The sequence below is a fragment of the Heterodontus francisci genome, chromosome 20, assembly GCF_036365525.1.
Source record: "Heterodontus francisci isolate sHetFra1 chromosome 20, sHetFra1.hap1, whole genome shotgun sequence".
Taxonomy (NCBI): Eukaryota; Metazoa; Chordata; class Chondrichthyes; order Heterodontiformes; family Heterodontidae; genus Heterodontus; species Heterodontus francisci.
This window is the reverse complement of record NC_090390.1, coordinates 14,988,818-15,013,117: the sequence shown is the minus strand read 5'-3', so window position 1 is coordinate 15,013,117 and position 24,300 is coordinate 14,988,818. Positions and strand designations below refer to the sequence as shown.

At 46.2% G+C, this 24,300-nt stretch overlaps 1 protein-coding gene across 3 annotated transcripts in view; it reads left to right on the top strand.

Annotated features, from left to right (window-relative positions):
- si:ch211-250c4.3 (uncharacterized protein LOC100535981 homolog) overlaps window positions 1–24,300 on the top strand; it is a 135,299-nt gene that overhangs the window by 75,798 nt on the left and 35,201 nt on the right. For all 3 annotated transcript variants that reach the window (XM_068052406.1, XM_068052405.1, XM_068052404.1), the window contains exon 4: window positions 13,589–13,748. In XM_068052406.1, coding sequence (XP_067908507.1) covers window positions 13,589–13,748 — 160 coding nt within the window. The remainder of the gene's footprint in view (window positions 1–13,588; window positions 13,749–24,300) is intronic.

Genomic DNA, 24,300 nt, shown 5'->3' with positions numbered 1-24,300 from the left:
CTCTCTCTGCTGCAGTTTCTGTCTCTCTCTCTGGTGCAGTCTCTCTCTCTCTCTCTATATCACTGTATCTGGTGCAGTCTTTCTCTTTTCTCTCTCTGCTGCAGTTTCTGTCTCTCTCTCTGGTGCAGTCTCTGTCTCTGTGTCTGCAGCTGTCTCTCTCTCACTTGCTGTCTGGTGCTCTCTCTCTTTTGCAGTCACTCTCTGTCTGGTTCAGTCTCTCTCTCTCCCTCCCACTGTGTCTGTATCTGGTGTTGTGTGTGTGTGTGTGTGTGTGTGTGTGTGTGTGTGTGTGTGTGTGTGTGTGTGTGTGTGTGTGTGTGTGTGTGTGTGTGTGTGTGTGTGTGAAGTGATGTCTGTCTCTCCCTTTCAGTGCGTGGTGCCATTACTCTCTCTCTGATACAGTCCCCTCACTCTATCTCTCTCTCTTGCAGTCCTCTCGCTCTCTCTCTGTCTGATGCAGACCCCCTCTCTCTCTCTCTCCCTGGTCCAGGCCATCTCTCTCTCTCTCTCTCTCTCTCTCTCTCTCTGTCTGTTGCTCTCTCTCTGGTGTAGTCACTCTCTGTATCCGGTTTAGTATCTCTCTCTTTCCCTTTCTGTGTCTGGTGCAGTCTCTGTCTCCCTCTCTGTCTGTGTCTCAGGTGAAGTCTCTCTCTCCCTCTCAGTGCCTGGTGCCATCGCTCTCTCTCTCTTCTGGTGCAGTCCCTCTCTCTCTCTCTATGTCTGGTGCAGTCCCCCTCTCTCTCTCTGTATCTGGTGCAGTCTTTCTCTGTGTCTGGTGCAGTATCTCTCTCCCTCTCTCTGTATCTGGTGCAGTCTTTCTCTGTGTCTGGTGCAGTATCTCTCTCTCTCTCTCTCTCTCTGTATCTGGTGCAGTCTTTCTCTGTGTCTGGTGCAGTATCTCTCTCTCTCTCTCTCTGTATCTGGTGCAGTCGTTCTCTGTGTCTGGTGAAGTATCTCTCTCTCTCTCTCTCTCTCTGTATCTGGTGCAGTCTTTCTCTGTGTCTGGTGCAGTATCTCTCTCCCTCTCTCTGTATCTGGTGCAGTCTTTCTCTGTGTCTGGTGCAGTATCTCTCTCTCTCTCTCTCTGTATCTGGTGCAGTCTTTCTCTGTGTCTGGTGCAGTATCTCTCTCTCTCTCTCTCTGTATCTGGTGCAGTCTTTCTCTGTGTCTGGTGCAGTATCTCTCTCTCTCTCTCTCTCTGTATCTGGTGCAGTCTTTCTCTGTGTCTGGTGCAGTATCTCTCTCTCTCTCTCTGTATCTGGTGCAGTCTTTCTCTGTGTCTGGTGCAGTATCTCTCTCTCTCTCTCTCTCTGTATCTGGTGCAGTCTTTCTCTGTGTCTGGTGCAGTATCTCTCTCTCTCTCTGTATCTGGTGCAGTCTTTCTCTGTGTCTGGTGCAGTATCTCTCTCTCTGTATCTGGTGCAGTCTTTCTCTGTGTCTGGTGCAGTATCTCTCTCTCTCTCTCTCTGTATCTGGTGCAGTCTTTCTCTGTGTCTGGTGCAGTATCTCTCTCTCTCTCTCTCTGTATCTGGTGCAGTCTTTCTCTGTGTCTGGTGCAGTATCTCGCTCTCTCTCTCTCTCTGTATCTGGTGCAGTCTTTCTCTGTGTCTAGTGCAGTATCTCTCTCCCTCTCTCTGTCTCTCTGGTGTAAATTGTAATATAAGGATGTAAGGGGTTAATGCTGAAAACAGTGACAGCAATCCCTTCCACTGTCAGAGTGATGATGTAAGAGTCACATGAGGAGAGGCTGGGGAGAAGAAGAGGGAGCAGCATGAAGGATGCTAGCTTAGGAGGCTTGATGAGAGTGTCTATAGCATTATGTAAAGAATGAGGAGTTCTTAGCTGACCTTATGCTGAGTCTGAGACTGTCTCCAGAATGCCCCATCTATGCTACAAAATACAACAACACATAATATGGTGACAATGATTAAAATGACCAGGAAAATTTGAAGATCTCCTCACCTCGTGAAGTAGCACCAGGAAAACAGCAGATCTAGTCGGGAGACCGCAACGAACTCAGGAGCTGCTCCATAGCCACAGATGATACGAACAGTCAGTGAAACAGCATTAACCCTTTACATCCTTATACTACAGCTTGCACCAGAGAGAGAGAGCGAGAGGGGGAGAGAGATACTGCACCACCACCAGCGTGGGGGTTTGCAACGGAACATCCAGATCCAGCAATCGGGTCGAGTCCTAATGCTGGACAACAGTCCAGAATGGGGTGAGAGATTTTGAAAGGGACCTTTATCGGTTTGATGAGATTGCCTACAACCAGAGGATACACAGTTGCATGGTCCAGGTGGAACACAACTGAGAGTAAAATGTAAACTTCAAGGAACTCTGCAACATAGAGGGAGATAAATTATAGAAACCCTATATGTCTTGCATAATCAAGGATTTTCCTTTCTGAGTAGAAGAGCATGCTTTGACCTTCATCTGATCAAGAATATTACAAAGTCAAGCAAACGCAAGCAAATAATCACTTTCAAGCAGAATACCTGAAGCTTTTCACAGGGCTTGGAAGACTTAAGACAGAGTATAGAATCACACTTAAGGAAGGGGCCAGGCCAGTGTGTATCTTTACACCCAGAAAGGTACCTCATCAGTTATTAAACCAAGTTCAAGACCAATTAGAAGAGATGACAAGAATGGGGGTTATCTCTCCTGTAACACAACCAATGGAATTGTGTTCGGCCATGGTTCCTGTCCCAAAACAGAATGGAACTCTACGTATTTGTGCGGATTTAACGCAGCTCAACAAAGCTGTACTGTGTGAGATTCACCCAATGTCTAGTGGATGACAGCTTTGCAAAATTGTCTCAGAGCACCATGCTTACCACACTCGATGTCAATAGTGGGTTTTGGCAGGTACCCTGAGATGAGACCTCAAGATTACTGACCACATTTATAACACCATTTGGGCAGTTTTGTTTCAATCAGTTACTGTTTGGAATAACTTCCGCACCGGAGATCTTCCAAAGGTCTATATCTAACACCTTAGAAGAGCTCAAAGGAGTTATTTGTCACATGGATGACATCTTGATACATGGACAGTCAGTAGAGAAACACGACCAAAGAGTTCAACAGGTTCTACAGAAACTTCAAGGAGCAGGGCTAACTCTAAACGAGAAGTGCGCATTCTCCAAGACTTCAGTTTGTTTCTTGGGACACAGAGTAAGCAGTAACGGTATAATGGCAGATCCACAGAAGACATGAGCCATTACAGTATTCCCTACTCCTACGACCATTCAACATCTTCAGAGATTCCTGGGAATGGTAAATCAATTAGCAAAGTTTCTACCTCACTTAGCCCAGATAACTGACCCACTGAAACGACTTCTTAAAAAACAGCAAGCATGGTGTTGGAATTCCCACCAAGAACAAGTTTTCCAGAGGATTAAAGAGATGCTTAGATCACCGGACATCTTGGCACTTACCTTCTGGGAGAGCAGCGGACAGGAGCGGACCTGCGGGAGGAACACAGAGCAAGGAGCAATTAAATAAAGCCCGAGGATCGTGGCCGACAGAACTTAACATACGGGAGAGTAGAGGACAGGAGTGGACCTGCAGGAAGTAAACAGAAGAGGGAACAGTTAAATAAAGCCCAAGGATCGTGGCCTACAGTAATTATTTTCCATGAGAGCAGTGGACAGGAGCGGACCTGTGGGAGGAACATGGAGCAAGGAGCCATTAAATAAAGCCAGAGGATCGCGACCTACAACACTTACCTTCCAGGAGAGCAGTGGACAGGAGCGGACCTGCAGGAGGAACACGGATCGGGAGCAGTTAAATAAAGGTTGAGGATGGTGGCCTACAGCAATTAACTTCCGGGAGAGCAGCAGAGAAGAGTGGACCTGCGGGAGGAACATGAAATAGGGAGCAGTTAAATAAAGTCCAAGGATCGCGGCTTACAGTACTTACCTTCCAGGAGAGCAGCGGATAGGAGCGGACCTGCAGGAGGAACACAGAACAGGGAGCAGTTAAATACAGCCAGAGGATTGTGGCCTACAGTATTTACCTGCCATGAGAGTAGCGGACAGGAGACCAGGCACTCCTGAGTTTGAAAAAAGGTGTACAGTGGCATCACAGGAAGGTGATTGGTTTGTGAGTAACCGCTGTTAGGGAGTATCTGAAAATAGCTGGGTTAGTACACTACTGTTAGGGTGCATGTGTAAATAGCTGCAAATTAGAAAAAAAACTTAAAATTAAAATTTATGTAATTACCTTACAATTAATTAAGGCACACATGCAGAAGGGAACAGCTGGTGAGTCTACTCTTCTGTTTTATTTTGAAGCAGTAAGGTTTCTTACTGGGTTTATTACTACTATTGGTAACATTGTATATTGGTCGGTTTATTAACAGTGGTAAGGTCAATTAGTTTTGGCAAGTGGACATCACAGGGAAGTGGGTAGATGATTGGCTGGGTGAGACTTCGTAGCTACAAACAGTGCGAGAGCGGAGAGAGAACAACGAGGCACAGGGAGCTAGTAAGTGAGTATCTAGCGGGTATTTTCTTACTTTCCTATTTTCTTTTTTCAGCTGATTTTTATTTTTGGCTGCATTTGCTGACAACGCACTCACTAGGTGACGCAGTAGTAGCACGTGCGCAGATGCAGCCTCATCCACTGAAATGTCACTGTCTGCGACGTTTCAGGCAGCTGCCAGGATTAAAGATGGCACTGCTCAATGTATCACAAAAAACAAATTCAACCTGAAAATCACCTCAATGGTTGCCATTGCCACATCCATCCCACCCCCAGCAGTCTCCCGGCCCCTCCTGCCATTGTGCTTCTCTGTGCCGCTCCCTCCTGTGCCCGTCTTCTTGCCGTTGTCTTCCAGCTGCCTTCCCTTAGCCATTCACTCCTGCCTCACCGCTCCCCCCTGCCTCCGGCTGATTGTTCCCCACTACCCCACCACCTCCCCACCCCACTCTCTGCTAGCTCACTTCCTGCTTCTCCCCACAGCCCCCTTCCAGCCGTTAGCTTCAGGCGGCACCGCTTTCCTCCTCTCGGCCACTCACTCCCACGTTCAATTGCTCCCCACCGCACCACCCGAAGAAGCAAGGCAGGCCGCAATGGGTGACGGGGCGACATGGCAGTGAGTGGCTGAGAGGGAGGAAGCGGTGCGCCTGGAGCTAGCAGCCAGAGTAGGGGGGCGGGGGAAGCAGGGAGCGAGCAGGTGGAGAGCATGTTGGGGGGGTGGAGCGAGGAGCGGGGAATGATTGGCTGAGGGAAAGGGGGAGCAGTGGCGAGGTCTGGAGTGAGCAGCTGAGGGAGGAAGCGGCCAGTGGGGAGGAGGGTGGGAGCGAATGACTGAGAGGGGGGAAGCTGGGATGCTTGGAGCGAGTGGCCGAGGGAAGGCAGCAGTGTGGCAATTGAAGCTGGGATGGTGGGAGGGAGCGGGGTTCTGTTCGGGTGAATAGAGACGGCTGTTGAAAGGTGAGGACATCATTGCGTGGTGACGTCATGCGCTGCAAGCGCGTGCTCATACTGGCAGGCTGGCAAATGTTTGCATGCATTGATGACATCCGAACACTTTGCACATGCTCTGTGTTGTTAGGAGTCACTTTGTTTATTTTTTCTCTAACATTTAAGTCGATCCACTAAGTAGAAGCTAAAATACCAGTAGTTGGTTACCCATTTGTTCATTTTATTTATAATCATTTTATTGTGTTTATTTAACTTCCAATCTTAGTGCAGTAAATAAATAATTTCAGGCATGGCAGGACTGCTCACATCCATCGAGTGCACATTCTGTGCCATGTGGGAACTCCAGGACCCTGCCCATGTCCTGGACAACTCCATCTGCAGAAAATGCCACCAAATGCAAAAACTCAAGTGCCGAATCTTGGAACTCGAGGAGCAACTGGAGTCACTGAGGTGCATTTGCGAGAATGAGAGATACGTGGATAGCATGTTTCAGGAGGTGGTCTCCCCGCAGCTTAAGAGAGTGCAGGCAGAGAGGGACTGGTTGGCTGCCAGACAGACAAGAAGGACAAGGCAGGTAGTGCAGGAGACCCCGAAGGGCATCCCACTTTCTAACCGGTATTCAGTTCCGAGTACTGATGGGAGAGAGGGTTCCTCTGGAGAGTGCAGCGAGAGTCATGACCAGAGCACCATGGGTGGCTCAGCTGTGCAGGGAAAGAGGGGAAAAGACAAGAGAGCAATAGTGGTAGGGGATTCTATAGTTAGGCGTTTCTGTGGTCGCAGACGTGATTCCGGGATGGTATGTTGCCTCCCTGGTGCAAGGGTAATGGATATTGCTGAGTGGCTACAGAGCATTCTGGAGGGTGAGAGTGCACAGCCAGAGGTTGAGGTCCACATTGGTACCAATGATATAGATAGATAAAGGGATGAGGTCCTGCAGGCTGAGTTTAGGGAGTTAGGAAAGAGATTAGCAAGCAGGACCTGAAAGGTAGTAATCTGCAGATTACTCCCAAGGCCACGTGCTAGTGAATATCGAAATAGGAAGAAACACCAGATGAATGCATGGCTGGAGAGATGGTGCAGGAGGGAGGGCTTCAGATTTCTGGGGCATTGGGATCGGTTCTGGGGAAGGTGGGACCTGTACAAGCCAGACAGTCTACACCTGAACAGGACCGGGACAAATATCCTTGCAAGAAAATTTGCTAGTGCTGTTGGGGATGGTTTAAACTGGATTGGCAGGGGAATGGGAAGCTGAGGGCAGTTTCAGATAGGACAAATTCAGGGCAGGAAATGGGAAGCAGAAACTTAGTGAGTAACTCTGAAAGACAGAAGAAGCAAAGGTTAAAAAGTGTGCAGCACAGGAATTTGGCAATGTTAAATGGTATATATTTAAATGCAAGGAGTATAGCAAATAAAGCTAATGAGTTGAAGGCACAGATTGACACATGACTGCATGATATCATCACTATAACGGAAACTTAGCTTAAAGAGGGGCAAAAATGACAGTTCAACATCACTGGGATATAGAGTTTTCAGGCAGGATAGAGAGAGGGATAAAAAAGGAGGGGGTGTTGCATTATTGGGTAAAGAATCAATAACAGCTTTGAGGAGGGATGATATGATCATCAAATGAGGCCATATGGGTTGAGCTCAGAAATAAAAAGGGACAGCCGCACTACTAGGAGTGTACTATAGACCCCCAACTAGTGAGAGGGAGATAGAAGAACAAATATGTAGGCAAATTTCTGAGTGCAAAAATAATACGGCAATAATAGTTGGGGATTTCAACTACCCTAATATCAACTGGGATACAAACAGTGTGAAGGGCACAGGGGGAACAAAATTCTTGAACTGCATTCAAGAGAACGTTTTTAGCCAGCACATAACAAGCCCAACAAGAAGGGACACAATTCCAGATTTAGTCTTCAGAAATGAAGCTGGGCAAGTGGATGAAGTAGCAGTGGGTGACCATTTTGGAGATAGTGACCATAATACAGTTAGGTTTAGCATTGTAATGGAAAAGGACAAGGATAGAACAGGAGTAAAAGTTCTAAATTGGGGGAAAGCAAATTTTACAAAGCTGAGAGGTGATCTGGCGAAAGTGGACTGGATACAGCAATTTGATGGAAAATCAGTGGCAAACCAGTGGGAAGCATTCAAAATTGAGATTCTACAAGCACAGTGTAGACATGTCCCCACAAAGATAAAGGGTGGAACAGCCAAATCTAGAGCCCTCTGGTTATCTAGAAGCATACAGGGTAAGGTAAAGCAGAAGAAAGCTTATGGCAGTCACAAAAAACTTAATACTTGAGAAAGCCTAGAGGAGTATGGAAAGTGCAGGGGTGAAGTAAAAAAGGAAATTAGGAAAACAAAGAGAGGACATGAAAGATTATTGGCAGGTAAAATCAAGGGAAAACTAAAGATGTTTTATCAGTTCTTTTGGGCCTCCTTATCTCGAGAGACAATGGATACGCGCCTGGAGGTGGTCAGTGGTTTGTGAAGCAGCGCCTGGAGTGGCTATAAAGGCCAATTCTGGAGTGACAGGCTCTTCCACAGGTGCTGCAGAGAAATTTGTTTGTTGGGGCTGTTGCACAGTTGGCTCTCCCCTTGCGCCTCTGTCTTTTTTCCTGCCAACTGCAAATATCAGTACATTAAAAGCAAGAGGATAACTAAGGAAAGGATAGGGCCTATAAGAGATGTAGAAGATAACTTATGCATGGATGCAGAAGATGTGGGCAGGGTTCTTAATGAGTTTTTTGTCTCTGTCTTCACAAAGGAGAGGGTTGATGTAGACATTGTAGTTAAAGAGGAGGAGTGTGAAATATTAGATACATTAAGCATAGTGAGAGAGGAAGTACTGGAGGGTCTGACATCCTTGAAAGTGGATAAATCACCAGGGCCGGATGGATTCTATCCCAGATTGTTAAAGGAAGCCAGAGAGGAAATAGCAGATGCTCTGAGGATCATCTTCAAATCCTCACTAGATACAGGACAGGTACCAGAAGATCGGAGGTCTGCGAACGTTATACCATTGTTTAAAAGGGCATAAGGGATAGACCAAATAATTATAGGCCGGTCAATCTGACCTCAGTGGTGGGCAAATTATTAGAATCAATTCTGAGAGATAGGATAAACTGCCACTTAGAAAGGCACGGATTAACCAGGGATAGTCAGCATGGATTTGTTCAGGGAAAGTTGTGTCTTACTAACTTAATTGAGTTTTTTGAGGAAGTAACAAGGAGGATTGATGAGGGTACTGCAGTGATGTTGCCTACATGAACTTTATAAGGCATTTGACAAGGTTCTACATGGCAGACTGATCAAAAAAGTAAAAGCCCATGGGATACAGGGGAAGGTGGCGAGTGGGATCCAAAATTGGCTCAGTGACAGGAAACAAAGGGTAATGGTCGACAGATGTTTTTGCGAATGGAAAGCATTCCACAGGGCTCAGTGTTGGGCCCCTTGCTGTTTGTGGTATATCTTAATGACTTGAACTTAATTGTGGAAGGCATGATTGGGAAATTTGCAGATGGCACAAACCTTGGCCGTGTAGTTGATAGTGAAGAGGATAGCTGTAGACTCCAGAATGATATCAATGATTTGGTTGAGTGGGCGGAAAAGTGTCAATTGGAATTCAATTCAGAGAAGTGTGAGGTGGGGAGGGAAAACAAAGCAAGGGAATACACAATAAATGGGAGGATATTGAGAGGGGTAGAGGAGCCGGGACAGAGTTCCTTGCGGGACGTTTTGTGGGTGTTGTTGGGGAGGGTTTAAACTAGTTTGGCAGGGGGGTGGGGACCTGAGGGTAGATTCAGCTGAGACAAAATCAGAAATGAAAATGGAAGGCAGAAAATTAATGGATTAGTCTGGAAGGCAGAGGAAACAAAGGTTAGAAGATAAAAGAAGAGTTTGGCAGGGCTCAAGGGTATCTACTTCAATGCAAGGAGTATTGCAAATAAAGCAGATGAGCTGAGGGCACAGATAGACACGTGGCAGTATGATATCATAGCTATTACAGAAACATGGCTTAAGGAGGGACAGGAATGGCAGCTCAACGTTCCTGGTTACAGGGTTTTCAGATGCGATAGGGAGGGGGATAAGAAAGGAGGGGGAGTGGCAATTCTGGTCAAGGAAACTATTACAGCTGTGAGGAGGGATGATATGTTGGAAGGTTCATCAAATGAGGCCATATGGATTGAGCTAAGGAACAAAAAAGGGGCAATCACACTGCTGGGAGTGTACTACAGATCCTCAATCAGTCAGAGGGAGATAGAAGAGCAGATATGTCGGCAAATCTCTGAGAAATGCAAGAACAACAGGGCAGTAATAGTAGGGGATTTTAATTACCCCAATATGAACTGGGATAGTTTTAGTGTGAAGGGAATTGAGGGAGCAGAATTCTTGAGGTGCATTCAAGAGAACTTTTTTTGCCCAGTATGTAGCAAGTCCAACAAGAGAGGGCACAGTTTTAGACTTAGTTTTAGGAAATGAAGATGGGCAGGTAGAAGGAGTGGCAGTGGGAGACCATTTTGGTGATAGGGATCATAATTCAGTCAGTTTTAACATCATTATGGAAAAGGACAGAGATAGAACAGGAGTTAGAGTTCTCAATTGGGGCAAGGCCAAATTCACTAAACTGAGGATTGCTGTAGCGAAAGTGGACAGGAAACAGTTACTTGAAGGTAAATCAGTGTCACAACAGTGGGAGGCATTCAAAGGGGAGATTCAAGGGAATCAGAATAAACATGTCCCCACAAAGAAAAAGGATGAGACGGCCAAATCTAGAGTCCCCTGGATGTCAAGGAGCCTACAGAGTAAGATAAGGCAGTAAAGGAAAGCTTATGTCCGACACCAAGAACTCAACACTACAGAAAGCCGAGAGGTGTAGAAAGCGGAGGGGTGAAATTAAAAAGGAAATTAGGAAAGCAAAGAGAGGGCATGAAAAAATATTGGCAAGCAAAATCAAGGTGAGCCTAAAGATGTTTTGTCAATATATTAAGGGTAAGAGTAGGGCCCATAAAAGACCAAAAAGGTATGTGTAGGGGCGGAAGATGTTGGTATGGTTCTTAATAAATACTTTGCGTCTGCCTTCACAAAAGAGGGGGGACAATGCAGATGTTGTAGTTAAGGAGGAAGAGTGTGAAGTATTGGATGTGATAAACATAGGGAGAGAGGAAGTATTAATGGGATTAGCATCCTTGAAAGTTGATAAATCCCTAGGGCCAGATGAAATGTACCCCAGGCTGTTAAAAGAAGCAAGAGAGGAAATAGCAGAGGGTCTAACCATCATTTTCCTGTCCTCAGTGGATACAGGTGTGCCGGAGGATTGGAGAATTGCTAATGTTGAACCTCTGTTTAAAAAGGGAGCGAAGGATAGACTGAATAATTACAGGCCAGTCAGTCTAACCTCAGTAGTGGGCAAATTATTGGAATCTATTCTGAGAAACAGGATAAACCTTCATTTAGAAAGGCACAGGTTAATTAAGGATAGTCAGCATTAATTTGTAAAGGGAAGATCTTGTTTGACCAACTTGATTACATTTTTTGAAGCAGTAACAAGGAAGATAGATGAGGGTAGTGCAGTTGATGTGGTCTACACGGATTTTAGCAAGGCTTTTGACAAGGTCGCATGGCAGACTGGTTAAAAAAATTGAATCCTATGGGATCCAGGGAAATGCAGCAAGATGGATACAAAATTGGCTCAGTGGAAGGAAACAAAGGGTAATTGTTGACGGGTGTTTTAGCAACTGGAGGGCTGTTTCCAGTGGCATTCCGCAGGGCTCAGTACTGGGTTCCCTGCTTTTTGTGGTATATATTAACGATTTGGACGTAAATGTAGGGGACATGATCAAGAAGTTTGTAGACGAAACCATGTGTGGTAGATAGCGAGGAGGATAGCTGTAGGCTGCAGGAAGATATTGATGGTCTGGTTAAATGGGCAAAAATGTGGCAAATGGAATTCAACCTGGAGAAGTGTGAGGTGATGTATTTGGGGAGGTCAAACAAGGCAAAGGAATACACGATTAATGGGAAAATACTGAGAAGTGTAGAGGAAGTGAGGGATCTTGGAGTGAATGTCCACAGATCCCTGAAGGTAGCAGGACAGGTCAATAAGGTGGTTAAGAAGGCATATGGAATCCTTTCCTTTATTAGCTGAGCTATAGAATATAAGAGCAGGGAGATTATGCTGGAATTGTATAAATCATTGGTTAGGCCACAACTTGAGTACTATGTGCAGTTCTGGTCATCTCATTACAGAAAGGATGTAATTGCACTAGAGAGGGTACAGAGGAGATTTACAAGGATGTTGCCAGGACTGGAAAAATGCAGCTATGAGGAAAGATTGGATAGGTTGAGGTTGTTCTCTTGGAAAAGAGAAGGCTGAGGGGAGATCTGATTGAAATGTACAAAATTTTGAGGGGCCTGGATAGTGTGGAGGTGAAGGGTCTATTCACCTTAGCAGAGAGGTCAGTGACTAGGGGGCATAGATTTAAAGTGCTTGGTAGAAAAATTAGAGGGGAGATGAGGAAAAACCTTTTCACCAGAGGGTGGTGGGAGTCTGGAACTCACTGCCTGAAAGGGTAGTTAAGGCAGAGACTCTCAACTCATTCAAAAGGAGTCTGGATATGCACCTCAAGTGCTGTAATCTGCAGGGCTACGGACCAAATGCTGGAAGGTGGGATTAGAATAGGTGGACCGTTTTTCGGCCAGCACAGACACGATGGGCCAAGTGGCCTCTTTCTGTGCCTTAAACTTTATATGATTCTATGATTCTAATTACCATGTGATACAACTGAAGGAAACATATGAAGAAATAGGAAAAATATTATCCCATTCCCCATAAGCAGCAGTCAATCATTCATTTGGAAGACCCAGCTGAAGATGAGCAAACCCAGGCCGAACAGAATACTACAGTCTTTTGTAATGATGAACCAAGTCAGCAATCCAGACTTTTCAGAAAGACAACTGATCGTCCCAGTCAGACTGCAACCAGATGGAGGAGAGTCGTGAAACCTCCTAACAGACGAAATCTGTGAAGTCAGAGACTTGGGGGGGGGGGGAGAAAGGGTCGTAGATAAGTCAAGAATGTACATATATTTAAGAAAATGTTGGATAAAGAATTGGGGGAGAGATCTAGCATAAGGAGGTAAAGGGTTAATACTGAAAGATAGTGAGACCAACCCCTAATTGTAGCAGTCACATGATGATAGGCTGGGGAGAAGAGAGAATAGCGTGAAGGATGCTAGCTTAGTTTAACAACACAAGTCTCGCCTTCTCTGTGTCTGGTGCAGCCTCTCTCTCTCTCTCTGTATCTGTGCAGTCTCTCTCTCTCTATCTGTGTCTGTGTTGTCTCTCTCTCTCTCTCTATCTGTATCTGTCTCTCTCTCTGTATCTGTGCTGCCTCTCTCTCTGTATCTGTGCTGTCTCTCTCTCTCTATTTGTATCTGTGCTGCCTCTCTCTCTCTCTCTCTATCTGTGCTGTTCCTCCCTCTCTCTGGTGCAGTCTCCAGCTGAGTTTTCCTGCTGAACTGAATTCCACTCTTTTTTTTTAATCTGATAAGATACAGGAGGACAGGAAATCCTTTGAATATTTGGAGTAGGTTTTTGGGGAGCAAGCAACTACTAAAATGAAAACAATGTGTAATCTCTCAGACTGTTTTTCTTCTGTTTTTCATACCCCTTTCATCTTCCAAAGCCTGACCACGATGAACTTTGGACCTGAACAGCATTTTCAACTCTGCAACATTTCAAAATCTGCTGACAGGTTCTGTCCCCATCACTGTGTCCGACGTGTCATCACTCCCCCACTCCCTCACCATGCTTTGCCTCTGATCTCAGCCTGAAGCAAGGATCTTCTCTTGAAACCAATTCTGAAGAATGGACTGCTCCCCTCCTCCAATATTCATATGTTCTTGTTTTGCTCCTGACCCGTTGTTTCTAAAATGTTTTGTTTTTATGTAAGAAATTAAATGCCTTTTGAACTGAACTAATACTGCAATGGGTAATTGGGGTGAAAGTGTGAAAGAATTCATTCGCTAGCATTGTGGAGATGAGTGTTAAATCAATTGTTAATTGATTTTTGTTGTTAAATTGTTAAATCAATCCTTCACTTTAAGGCCCTTTCTAACGCCATCACTTTATTTCTTCCCCTGGCCAGGACTTTTTCTTGAATCGCTGTTCCTGTGGAGCTGTCAGTGTCTATCAGAGCCTCGCCAGCCTCCCTAATCTGCAGACAAGCTTCACCAGCAACGGGAACTCCTTCAAGCCGGAGAGCACATCACAGAGCATTGAGAGGCTGGAAAGCTTTAGAAGCCAAGGTCTGTGTCTGACTGCTTTAATTTCAGCTCCTTTTCCAGTATGTACAAAACTCAGTTCCTTTTACTTCAATCTATTAACACATGGTACGTAGCATTTGGAGTCCAAATTTCTCAGGGTATCATCCTTTCAGTTATGCTGGCATTGTGCCCTCTGGAGTTTGCATCAAGCTTGTTAGGGCACTCATTAGCATGTGTCAGTGACTCCCCACCTGCTCCATACTACTGGAGACTCTGGTGTTTGCCTTCTGTCCACACAGTGCCCATGCCCTCCCCTTGGGCACCCATTTCCTATCCCCTCTGTAAAGGGGTTAAATGGGAAAAATTTAAGTGAAGAAAATGTGCCCACCTTTGGGGGTGCAGGCCGCTTTTCTGACCTGGATCCTCTCCTAACCACGTGCACCCTACTGGAAGCCTGAATGCTGCATTTCAGGGAGTGTGCCAACCCCCAGTCTTATATCAGGTCCTCAGTGATCCAGGGTAGCAGGAATTTCAACAGAGGAAGGCTCCACTCTCTCCCTCGCCCTGGCCCTAGCCCTGACTCTGTCTCCACTGACATAACTCTTTGAGGGGCAGGTGGAGGTTCTGCCCCTTAAAAGGTCATGCGGCAAATCCTGAGTGAGTTTGGGACACAGTGGGTTGACAAGGTTGGAGGCGGGGGTGGGGGGAGGGCAGCCGGGAATATAGAGGGATCAGCATTGGGACAGCTTCCTAATACACTCCCGCCTCCAGGAGACTTTCACAGGGACAGGCTGGGAACGGGGTCAACTGCCTGCTCCATGGAGGCAGGTAGTCAATTAAGACAATTACAGCCCCAATTGGGTCCATTTTGCACCAGTATTTTCCTGATGTCAAAGCATCCCCCACCTCCTCCCCTGCCGAGTGCAGAGACCACCAGCTCAATCGAGGCAGCTCCCAGCGGCAGGCAAGGGGGCCATTAGAGCAGAAGCTGTGTCCCAGTGACAGGGCCACAGGGATGAAAAACCACAGCACCGCCCATGAATAATCCAGTGAGGGGGTTCTCCTCCAACCCAATGGCCTTACCAGCTTTAGGCCTCTTTAATTTATCCCTTCTATGCAGGCAACCGAGGGCACCTCCATGTTGAGGGTCCCTCATACTTGCCTGCCTGCCTCGAAAGCTCCCACCTCTCCCTGTGGGGCTGCCAGCCTGATGACGCTGTGGGCCCTGCGATTAGACCTGCAGCCTCAGGAACCCACCCAGTGTCTTTGATAGGATGGTGAGCGCAGAGGTGGCCAGTTCGGAGACTGCCTCTGGAAAGGTCCTGACAACCGCTAGAAAATCCAGCCCAGTATATTCAGGTCCCGGGCTTTTCTGAGCTGGTCTGCCAGATTCCTGCCTTACAGCAAGAACTTGACACAATAGCCAAGGAAATTTGTTCCACTGTGATGGAAATTCCCTCTTAGACCAGTGAATAAATCAGGAATAGACCAGTAATAAATAATACCAGGCCTGGATCTAAATTATACAGACCAAAGATCCCAAGTTTGATTCCTGGTCAGTGCTGAGGCAAAGAAAGAAAGAGAAAGACCTGCATTTGTATAGCACCTTTCATGACCTCAGGACTTTCCAAAGTGCTTTTTAGTTAATTAAGTACTTTTGAGATTTACTTATTGTTGTATTGCAGCCTCATGGTCACTGTTACTCGTAGCAACAGGACAATGGATGCCTGGTACCTGTGAGACCGCAGCCCAGGGACATGGTCAGGCAGAATATGAGAAAGAGATGAACAAACTTTTGTTTGAATGTGCTGCAGGTTAAACAATGACTTTTGTTGTTATAATCCTTTCCTGCATTCCAAAACAGGTTTGTGTGTTCGCTGGATTTATTCAAATTGATACAGGGACTGAACTGGAATTTATTTGGGTGTAAACTTGTTCTCCATTTTGCCTTTAGCTGTGGAATTATTTTGGTTATTGGTGAGCTTCTGTCCGAAAGGAGAGGATTTGAAAAACTTTCAATGTAAAAGGCTCCTGGGCAGGGATTATTTATGAATTTTAAAGTACATTCTCGAGCCCACATCAAGCATTAGCTGCCGTCATTTACAGACTTCCGATAGAACTGGGCAACTGAGTGTCAGTTGGCAAAGGGTAGGTTTGGTGAGTCTGGTCACCCCTATACAGCTTGGAGGATCTAAGATCAGTGCACTCAGTTTGCAGAGTTCCAGGCTACTGCTTGCTGAAATTAATTCTAATGAAAATTAGGTACCAGAAAATTATTGTGTCTAAGGTTCTTACATTCTGTGTGTGACTGTCCTTCATTTTTGTGTTTGAACATCTCACGTATTGGACGTGATATTCAATCACCCCAATTTTTCAGCATGGTTTGCTTAGGCCCATTGGAAATGGGATGGGTAAGACATAAAATTTGTCTACCCACCTCATTTCCACGATAGTGGTGTGGAACGGTGCACTCCCTCCGTGCAGCCTCAGTCTCCATTTCTATGAAGGCATCCTTGACACTCTCCAGGGGACTAAGCAGCGCTTTGCAGAAAGCACAGGTTTCAGGCCGCCTTCCACAGTAGCTGTAAAACTGCAGGCTCCTGGATAATTGCTTTTGGCCCCCATGTCACACCAAGGGAAGCAGAGGCCTCCCCAATTTAGTGATGCTGCCCTGGAAGCACTCTGCGTAGAAATTGAAACCTAAAAGGAGGCCATGTTTTTAACAGGGAGAAAAACACGCTCCAGAGTGACCCTGAGAAGAGAGTTGGCGTATGTGCGAAATTAGTGAATGCCCAGAGCGTAGCACTATGGACCTGGCATCAGTGCCGAACATGTGCTTAAAGACCTCATTTGGGTGGTCATGGTGAGTGATTGCATCAGCACACCACATCTCCCAACCATCACAACATACACCTCTCGCACTGCTCAATGCACCACACCCTCCTGCTCAGAACTCATCCCTAACATCCTTACCCTACACCTCACCCCTTCGAAGCATACCAGCTGTGCACACACCTTCCGCTGCCTCCACATACCTCTAGCTATTCAGCTGTGGCTGGCATCACCCAAATAAACTGGCACATGGTCATTACAATCTGCTCTTTCTCTCGCAGGAGAAGGTGGCACACAACATGCGGGAAAGCCAGAGAACCAAAGGAGGAATAGGACAAATACATCCCCTCCGTGCCCTGGAGGAGATGGTCCTTCAGATCATAGGCAGCAGTGCAATGGAGCCAATGGCATCCAGAGCACCAGAGGCCAGCCAGGATGATGGATCCAGGATCCAGGCTGTCTTTGCACCTTCTCCGCTAACTCCTCACCCTCATGTTGAAAGGTGCCATGAAATGCAAACTGCAGATGGAGTGACCATGGACTTCCTGATTTTCCCCCCACCCCCTTCCCTCACCTGCTGGTGACATCTGCAGGATTTCACAATCTGCTGCTCATAAGTTTATCTCTCAGGTGACCGATGCCATGTTTTCCAAGGCTACTACTTATGTTCAGTTTGCTCCTAATGAAGCCAGTTAGAATCAGAGCGCTCTCACAGTTGCTGCAGTGGCTGGATTCCTACAGGTACAGGGGAGTCATTGACTACACAAGTGGCAATCAAGGCACCCGCAGATCAGCCTGGAGTATTTAACAATTGGAAGGAATTCTACTCCCTCAATGTTCAACTGGTATGTGACCACATCATACATATCTGTGCAAGATATCCTGGAAGCTGTCATGATTCCTCCATTCTGCGATAGTCACAACTCCCACAGGTTTTTGCACGTCCATACAGAGTGAGCATATGGGTCCTTGGAGAGAAGGGCTAGCCTCCGAGGACCTGGCTGCTGACACCCGTAAAGAGCCCTACCACTGATGCAGAGGAGAGGCACAACAAGAGCCACATGACTACAAGGGCAATGATTGAACAAGCTATTGGGTTGCTGAAGATGCAATTCTGGTGCCTGGACAAATCTAGTACTGCCGTTCATATACATCGACAAGGGTCTCCAGATGGTTGTGGTCTGCCTTGCACAACACTGTGTTGTAAAGAGGAATGGAGCTGCAGGAAGAGGAAGGTGCAGACCAATCAACATCTTCCAAGGAGGAGCTAGGTGTGGCCAGGGCACCTTCAGCTGCTTACCTGGCTGCCAGAGAAGCTCACGAGGGCTTCATACAGACACGCTTCAGCTAAGCTGAGTTTTTTTAAAACCTATGACAGTGCAGTATAAACCCTATGCCCCACACCCCTCAACACAATTGGTGTACCTACAATCAAGGGCTGCAGCAGTTCAAGAAGGCAGCTCACCACCACTTTCTCAAGGGCAATTAGAGATGGGCAATAAATGCTGGTAGAGCCAGTGATGCCCACATCCCATGATGAATTTTGAAAAAAATCATTTCCACAGTCAAAAATCCAACTGCTTCATTCACACTCTGTCCTCGTCTTCCAACCTGGTCATACCATTCATCTGAAGGCTATTTGGAATTCAGGATGCAATAAAGTAGAATGGCAGGAGAATGAGGAGCTAAATACAATGTTTGATTCATTGAAATAAACATGAATATAATTCCATAAACATTGTTATACGCACCCAAGTGCACACATTCTTGTGCAACTAATAAGTCTTTCTCATCTGCTTCCTGTTACTCCTAGATGGTCTGATTCTAACTGGCTTCATTAGGAGCAAATTGAACATAAGTAGTAGCCTTGGAAAACATGGCATCGGTCACCTGAGAGATAAACTTATTAGCAGCAGATTGTGAAATTCTGCAGATGTCAGCAGGAGGGAAGGGAATGGGGGGTGGGGAGAAAATCAAGAAGTCCATGGTCACTCCATCTGCAGTTTGCATTTCATGACACCTTTCCACATGAGGGAGGAGTGCGTGAAAAAGGTGCATAAGACATAATGGGAGACGATGGCACAGTGGTAATGTCACTGAGCTAGTAATTCAGAGGCCCAGGCTATTGCCTCGGGACCTTGGGGACACAGGTTCAAATCCCACCATGGCAGTGTATGGAATTTAAATTCAATTAATTAATAAAATTCCCCTTTAGGGAAGGAAATCTGCCTGCTACCCGACAGGACCCGACGACATGTGTCAGGTTCAGGTCAGGTCAGGTTGCACTTCCGGGTCCGGCATTCGGGCTCGGGCCAGGTCGGACACGCTCTATCACAGGTAAGCAGCTCCACTGTTTATGTAATTTTTTGACTTGAAAGGTGGTTTTGTTACAGTTTTGTTACTGCTTAAGCAGATCAGCAACAAAGTGAAAAACAGAAGGTAAGTTAACTGATGATCGGGTCGGGTCGGGTTGGGCACAGGAAAAAATGGAAGGACTCGGGCTGGGTAGGGCTCGGGTCAGATGTGATTCTGTCGGGCTCAGATTGGGTTTTTTTTTAGCAGACCCGAACTGGCCTTTAATCTGTTGTCTTTACCTTGTCTGGCCTACCTGAGACTCTAGACCCACAGCAATGTGGTTGAATCTCAGTTGTCAAGGGCAGTAAGGGATGGGCAACTAATGCTGGCCTTGCCAGTGATGCCCACATCCTATGAAATAATTTTTTTTTTAAACCCTGTGGCTTCAGCAGAGCTTGAGGCAGTGCATTGCATTCGATGACAGATGAGATGCCAGTGCAGAAGTCTTCTCGGTTTTGCAGCCCATGAGGGTCCCACCAAAGACAGTCCCATCTGCACCTGTGTGGGGCTGGACTCGGTCATCAGGGCAGGAAGCAGCATGTGGGGCTCTGTCTGTGGCTGGAGGGGCCGCAAGGGATGAGAAGTGGGAGCGCCCTGATAAGAGTCCACACTTCCATGTGTCCTTTCTCCATCATCCCTCTCAGGGCCTACCTACACTTCTCTGATAGCCAAGAGCTGGAAAGCACTTGGCTGCATTTCAGTGAGGTATTGAGTCCCCAAGGCAAGGCTTTCCTCCATCTTGTGCAAAGTGGCAGACAGAGTGTGCAGGCCATTGATCTGGGCCACTGGACTTGGTTGCCTGCTGTGCTGAGTCTCCATGCAGGTGGCCACTTTTTCCATGGAGGTGGACATCAATGCATATGCCTGAGACATCATGGCACTCATGCTAGAGATGGACTCCTCCATTCTCTCTCCAAGCGTGTGCACAGCCTCTGGAACTGCTGGCAGAAGCATACACATTTTCTGTTGCTGCACCAGAAATTCCCTTTTCCCGGATGACTCTCAAGGCTCAGCATGTATGTCCATCTGAAAATTTCTTGGAGTATCCTACACCCTCTGACGGTCTCTCCCTGTCTCCAGCACCTGCTCCTGCTCACCATGTGACAAACCTGCTATCTCTACTGCAGTACCCACCATGGTGTGTGAGGGTGCAAATGAGCCATGTGACAGTGCATCCTCAGACTGCTCGCCTCCTCTGAGGACTCCTCAGCCTCCTCCTGCTGCTGCTCCTCCGTCACCCTTGAAGAACCTCAGCGAGACACAAGACATCATTTATTGATGACATGGGGGTAGAGTTCAAAGTCCACATTGTGCATATCTTGATATTTCAGTTAGCAGTGACATTAATTCAGCATGAGTGATGTTACGACCGACCGCTCCTGTCAAAGCCCCAATCAAAATATACGATTCTGATTGTGGTGGGAGAAACGCACTGTTAATTCAATCCCGCCGCTCCACAGATCGACTAACATATCATTTAAAACTTTCCAAATTAAAGAAAGACCCAGCCAAATTGTACCATCTATTAACCCCCGAATGAGGCTAACCAAACCAGGTGTCTTTAAATCAACAAATTAACTCTTTAATTAGAAGGACTAAATTATTAAACACTATTAGGATATGAACAACATTTAAAATAGAAAAAATCAGAGTCCTTGCAAATTTACAGTCCAATGTTGCTTGAAGCCCTCACAGAATGTTGCTTGAAGTCCTCACAGAATGTTGCTTTCCTTCCCCAGCGAATTTCACCAATTAACGACTTGCAAACACTTTCAACAGAATCAATCTGACTTTAGAGTTTTTGAGGGATAAAATATTGTCACAGTCTAACTTCCCTCCCTTCAGTTTAAATTACCAGAGCTCTCTGTTTTGGCTTGACTCTTTTTAGAATTTTGAAAGATAATAATTAAACAGACTAAAATCCTATTCCTTCAGTTTAAATGGTTGAGAGCTCTTTTTTCAGATGCCAACATCAGCTGTGTCTATATGTCTCTGTGTTAGAACAAACTGTCTTCAACTAAAAGCCAGTTCAAAACTGAATTGTAACAAATGTATCACATGACACTCACTCCCAGTGGCTGTATCTTTGATAACGGGAATGCACCCTTTGAATCGCAGTCTCCAAATGGCTGTTTCTAAGGCAATGAAAATGCACCTCTCAATAACTCCTGAGGCTTCCTGGTTCTTAAAGCAATACTGATCCTTTGCAAACCTTAAAGGCAAACTGCATATTCCGAAAAAAAGCTACAGGACCATAACAGTGACTATTATGTGCCAAGTGGCAGTGTGATATCTAATGCTGTCACCAGACATGTCGGAAACCCCCATCTCTCCATTACCTACGCCCATGGACTGTACATTTCTGCTGAGTCCAGAGCCTGATCCTCCACAGGTGGATTAGCTACAACTGCAGGTCTACTCCAAGTTCTCTGCTTCTCCCTGGAGTTATGCACTTTCCTGCTTTAAGAAACTCTTTAAAACCCACCGTTTTGACCAAGCTTTTGGTCATCTGACCTAATATCTCCTTATGTGGCTTTGGTATCAAATTTTCCTTGATAACCCTCTTGTGAAGCCCCATGGGATATTTTATTATGTTAAAGGCACTATATAAATACAAGTGTTATGACCAGGTGAGGAAGGGGTCTCAGGATCCCCTCACACCCCTTTCCTGGTTTTGCCGTAACAGGGTTTAACTTTTACAACACAGTGTCTTAGCTTCACCTCAGTGAGTCCTTACTCACTGCTTTCTAATTGTAATTGTAAATGAACCAATCAGACAGGTTTTCTCAGGTTTAAACAAGAACGATGTCAGTTTATTAACCTTAACACTCTAACTCAGTTAAAAACTACTAAAAATACACGACACAACCACGCTAGCATCCATACGCGATAAACACACAAATAGATACAGAGGATGAGAAAGAATTAAAGGGGGGAGGTTTGAAGTCGTAGATGGAATTCAGTTGCTGTTGTTGGTTTTGCTGTGAAGTCTTTGATTGAAGTTAAGTCTTGCAGTTCTTGTTGGGGTCCAGTGCACACTTTCAAACCTGTTTCACTGGTACCAGAAAGCTGCAGGGGTCTTCTGTCTTGAGGCTTAGGTTACTTACGTGCGTCCCTGGAACTTTGCGTGAGGGAGAGAGAGAGAGACAGAGAGAGACCTTGCTTCTCTTTGGTCTCCAAAATTGCAGTCTGTCAAAAACTTTACTGTGATGCACAATTCAATCAATTCCCAGGTTGGCCAGCAGGTTAATCATGTGACCAGCTCTTTGTTTACTAGAGACACTCAGTGGTGGTGGGGTGGGGGGGTGCGGAATGCTGGCTCTTACACAGACAATGACTCTCAATGTCTTTTGATCATCACCATTCACAAAACCCATCTGGCTAATTGAATCAGGGAGCTTTCCAATTGTCTCTCTATGCAACTGTCTCTCAGGATGCAAATGTGCAGCCATGTTTTCAGCCACTGCTCTGTGGTCCTCTTAAACAAGTTATGTTCAATGTCCAGTAAACATTCAAATAGTGTTCCATTTGCCAAAATGAATATATTTCCATTCGGCAGGTGTGGTTTCCGTCACACAAGCTGTTGTTGGTATGTCGAGGAGTCTCTCATTTTTGTGTATGAGGCTCTCACGTTTTTCCATTAATCATTTATAGGCCACTCACCGGGGCAGAAATTTCTTTGGGCCTGCCAATTTTTCGGGGCTATATCCAGCGTTGAGCTCACAAATTTGCATCAGATGACCTGTGCCAGATGTGCAAACAGTAAACGGCCATTTTGGGAAAGTGGACAGTAGGCAACCTTGACGAGTGCCTGAAATGAATGCTGGCCACATTAATATATGTCAATATGGGTTACACTCGAATTAGGATGTGCCTTTACAAAACCGATGCCTTTCAGTCGCACTTTCATGTATCTGCTCAAAATAGCGTGTTGTAAACACATGGCACGCTGGCTGAATCAGAGCTAATTAAAAGGAACCAAACCTCCTTTTCGAAGTCCCTGGCAAAAACCTTTAAAGTACTGAGGATTTTTGAAACCATTTTTTGTCAGGAGTTCAGACGATAGACGAGAGAGAGAGCTGACTATGGGAAGCAGCTACAATTTTTTTTTAGTTGGTCATGGGAAGTGGACGTCACTGGCCAGGCCAGCGGTTATTGCCCACCCCTAATTGCCCTTGAGAAGGTGGTGGTGAGCTGCCTTCTTGAACCGCTGCAGTCCATGTGGGGTAGGTATACCCACAGTGCTGTTAGGAAGGGAGTTCCAGGATTTTGACTCAGTGCCAGTGAAGGAACGGCGATATAGTTCCAAGTCAGGATGATGTGTGGATTGGAGGGGAACTTGCAGGTGGTGGTGTTCCCATGTATTTGCTGCCCTTGTCCTTCTAGGTGGTAGAGGTCGCGGGTTTAGAAGGTGCTGTCGAAGGAGCCTTGGTGCATTGCTGCAGTGCATCTTGTAGATGGTACACACTGCTGCCACTGTGCATGGATGGTGGAGGAAGTGAATGTTTATGGATGGGGTGCCAATCAAGCCGGCTGCTTTGCCCTGGATGGTGTTGAGCTTCTTGAGTTTTGTTGGAGCTGCACCCATCCAGGTAAGTGGAGAGTATTCCATCACACTCCTGACTTGTGCCTTGTAGATGGTGGACAGACTTTGGGGAGTCAGGAGGTGAGTTACCCGCTGCAGAATTCCTAACCTCTGACCTGCTCTTGTAGCCACGGTATTTATATGGCTACTCCAGTTCAGTTTCTGGTCAATGGTAGCCCCTAGGATGTTGATGTTGACAATGCTTGATGACAGGTGAACAGAAAGTGTCGAAAATATTCAGCAGATCTAAAAGATCCGTTCTGATGAAGGGTCACTGAACTGAAAAGTTAACTCTGTTTTTCTCTGCACAGATGTTGCCAGACCTGCAGAGTATTTCTAGCATTTCCAGTTCTCATTTCTGAGTTCCAGCATCCACAGTATTTTGCTCATATTTTATACTTGACGCCATTGCTGGCAGAATGCCCAGAAGAGATGGGTATGTTGCTGGGATTCACATTCAGGATGACATAGAGACAGCAGAGAGCTGTGGACAGGCACAACATAACAGAAGAACAGTGAGTGAGGAGTCAGTGAGTGAGATGACAATGAGTGAGGAGTCAGCGAGTGAGGACACAGCGAGTGAGGAGTCAGTGAGTGAGGAGTCAGTGAGTGAGGAGCAGTGTGTGAGGAATGACAGTGTGAGGAGACAATGATTGATGAGTCAGTGAGTGAGGAGTCAGCGAGTGAGGAGACAGTTAGTGAGGAGTCAGTGAATGAGGAGTCAGTGAGTGAGGAGTCTGTGTGAGAGGAGACAGTGAGTGAGGAGTCAGTGAGTAAGGAGTCAGTGCATGAGGAGTCAGCGAGTGAGGAGACAGTGAGTGA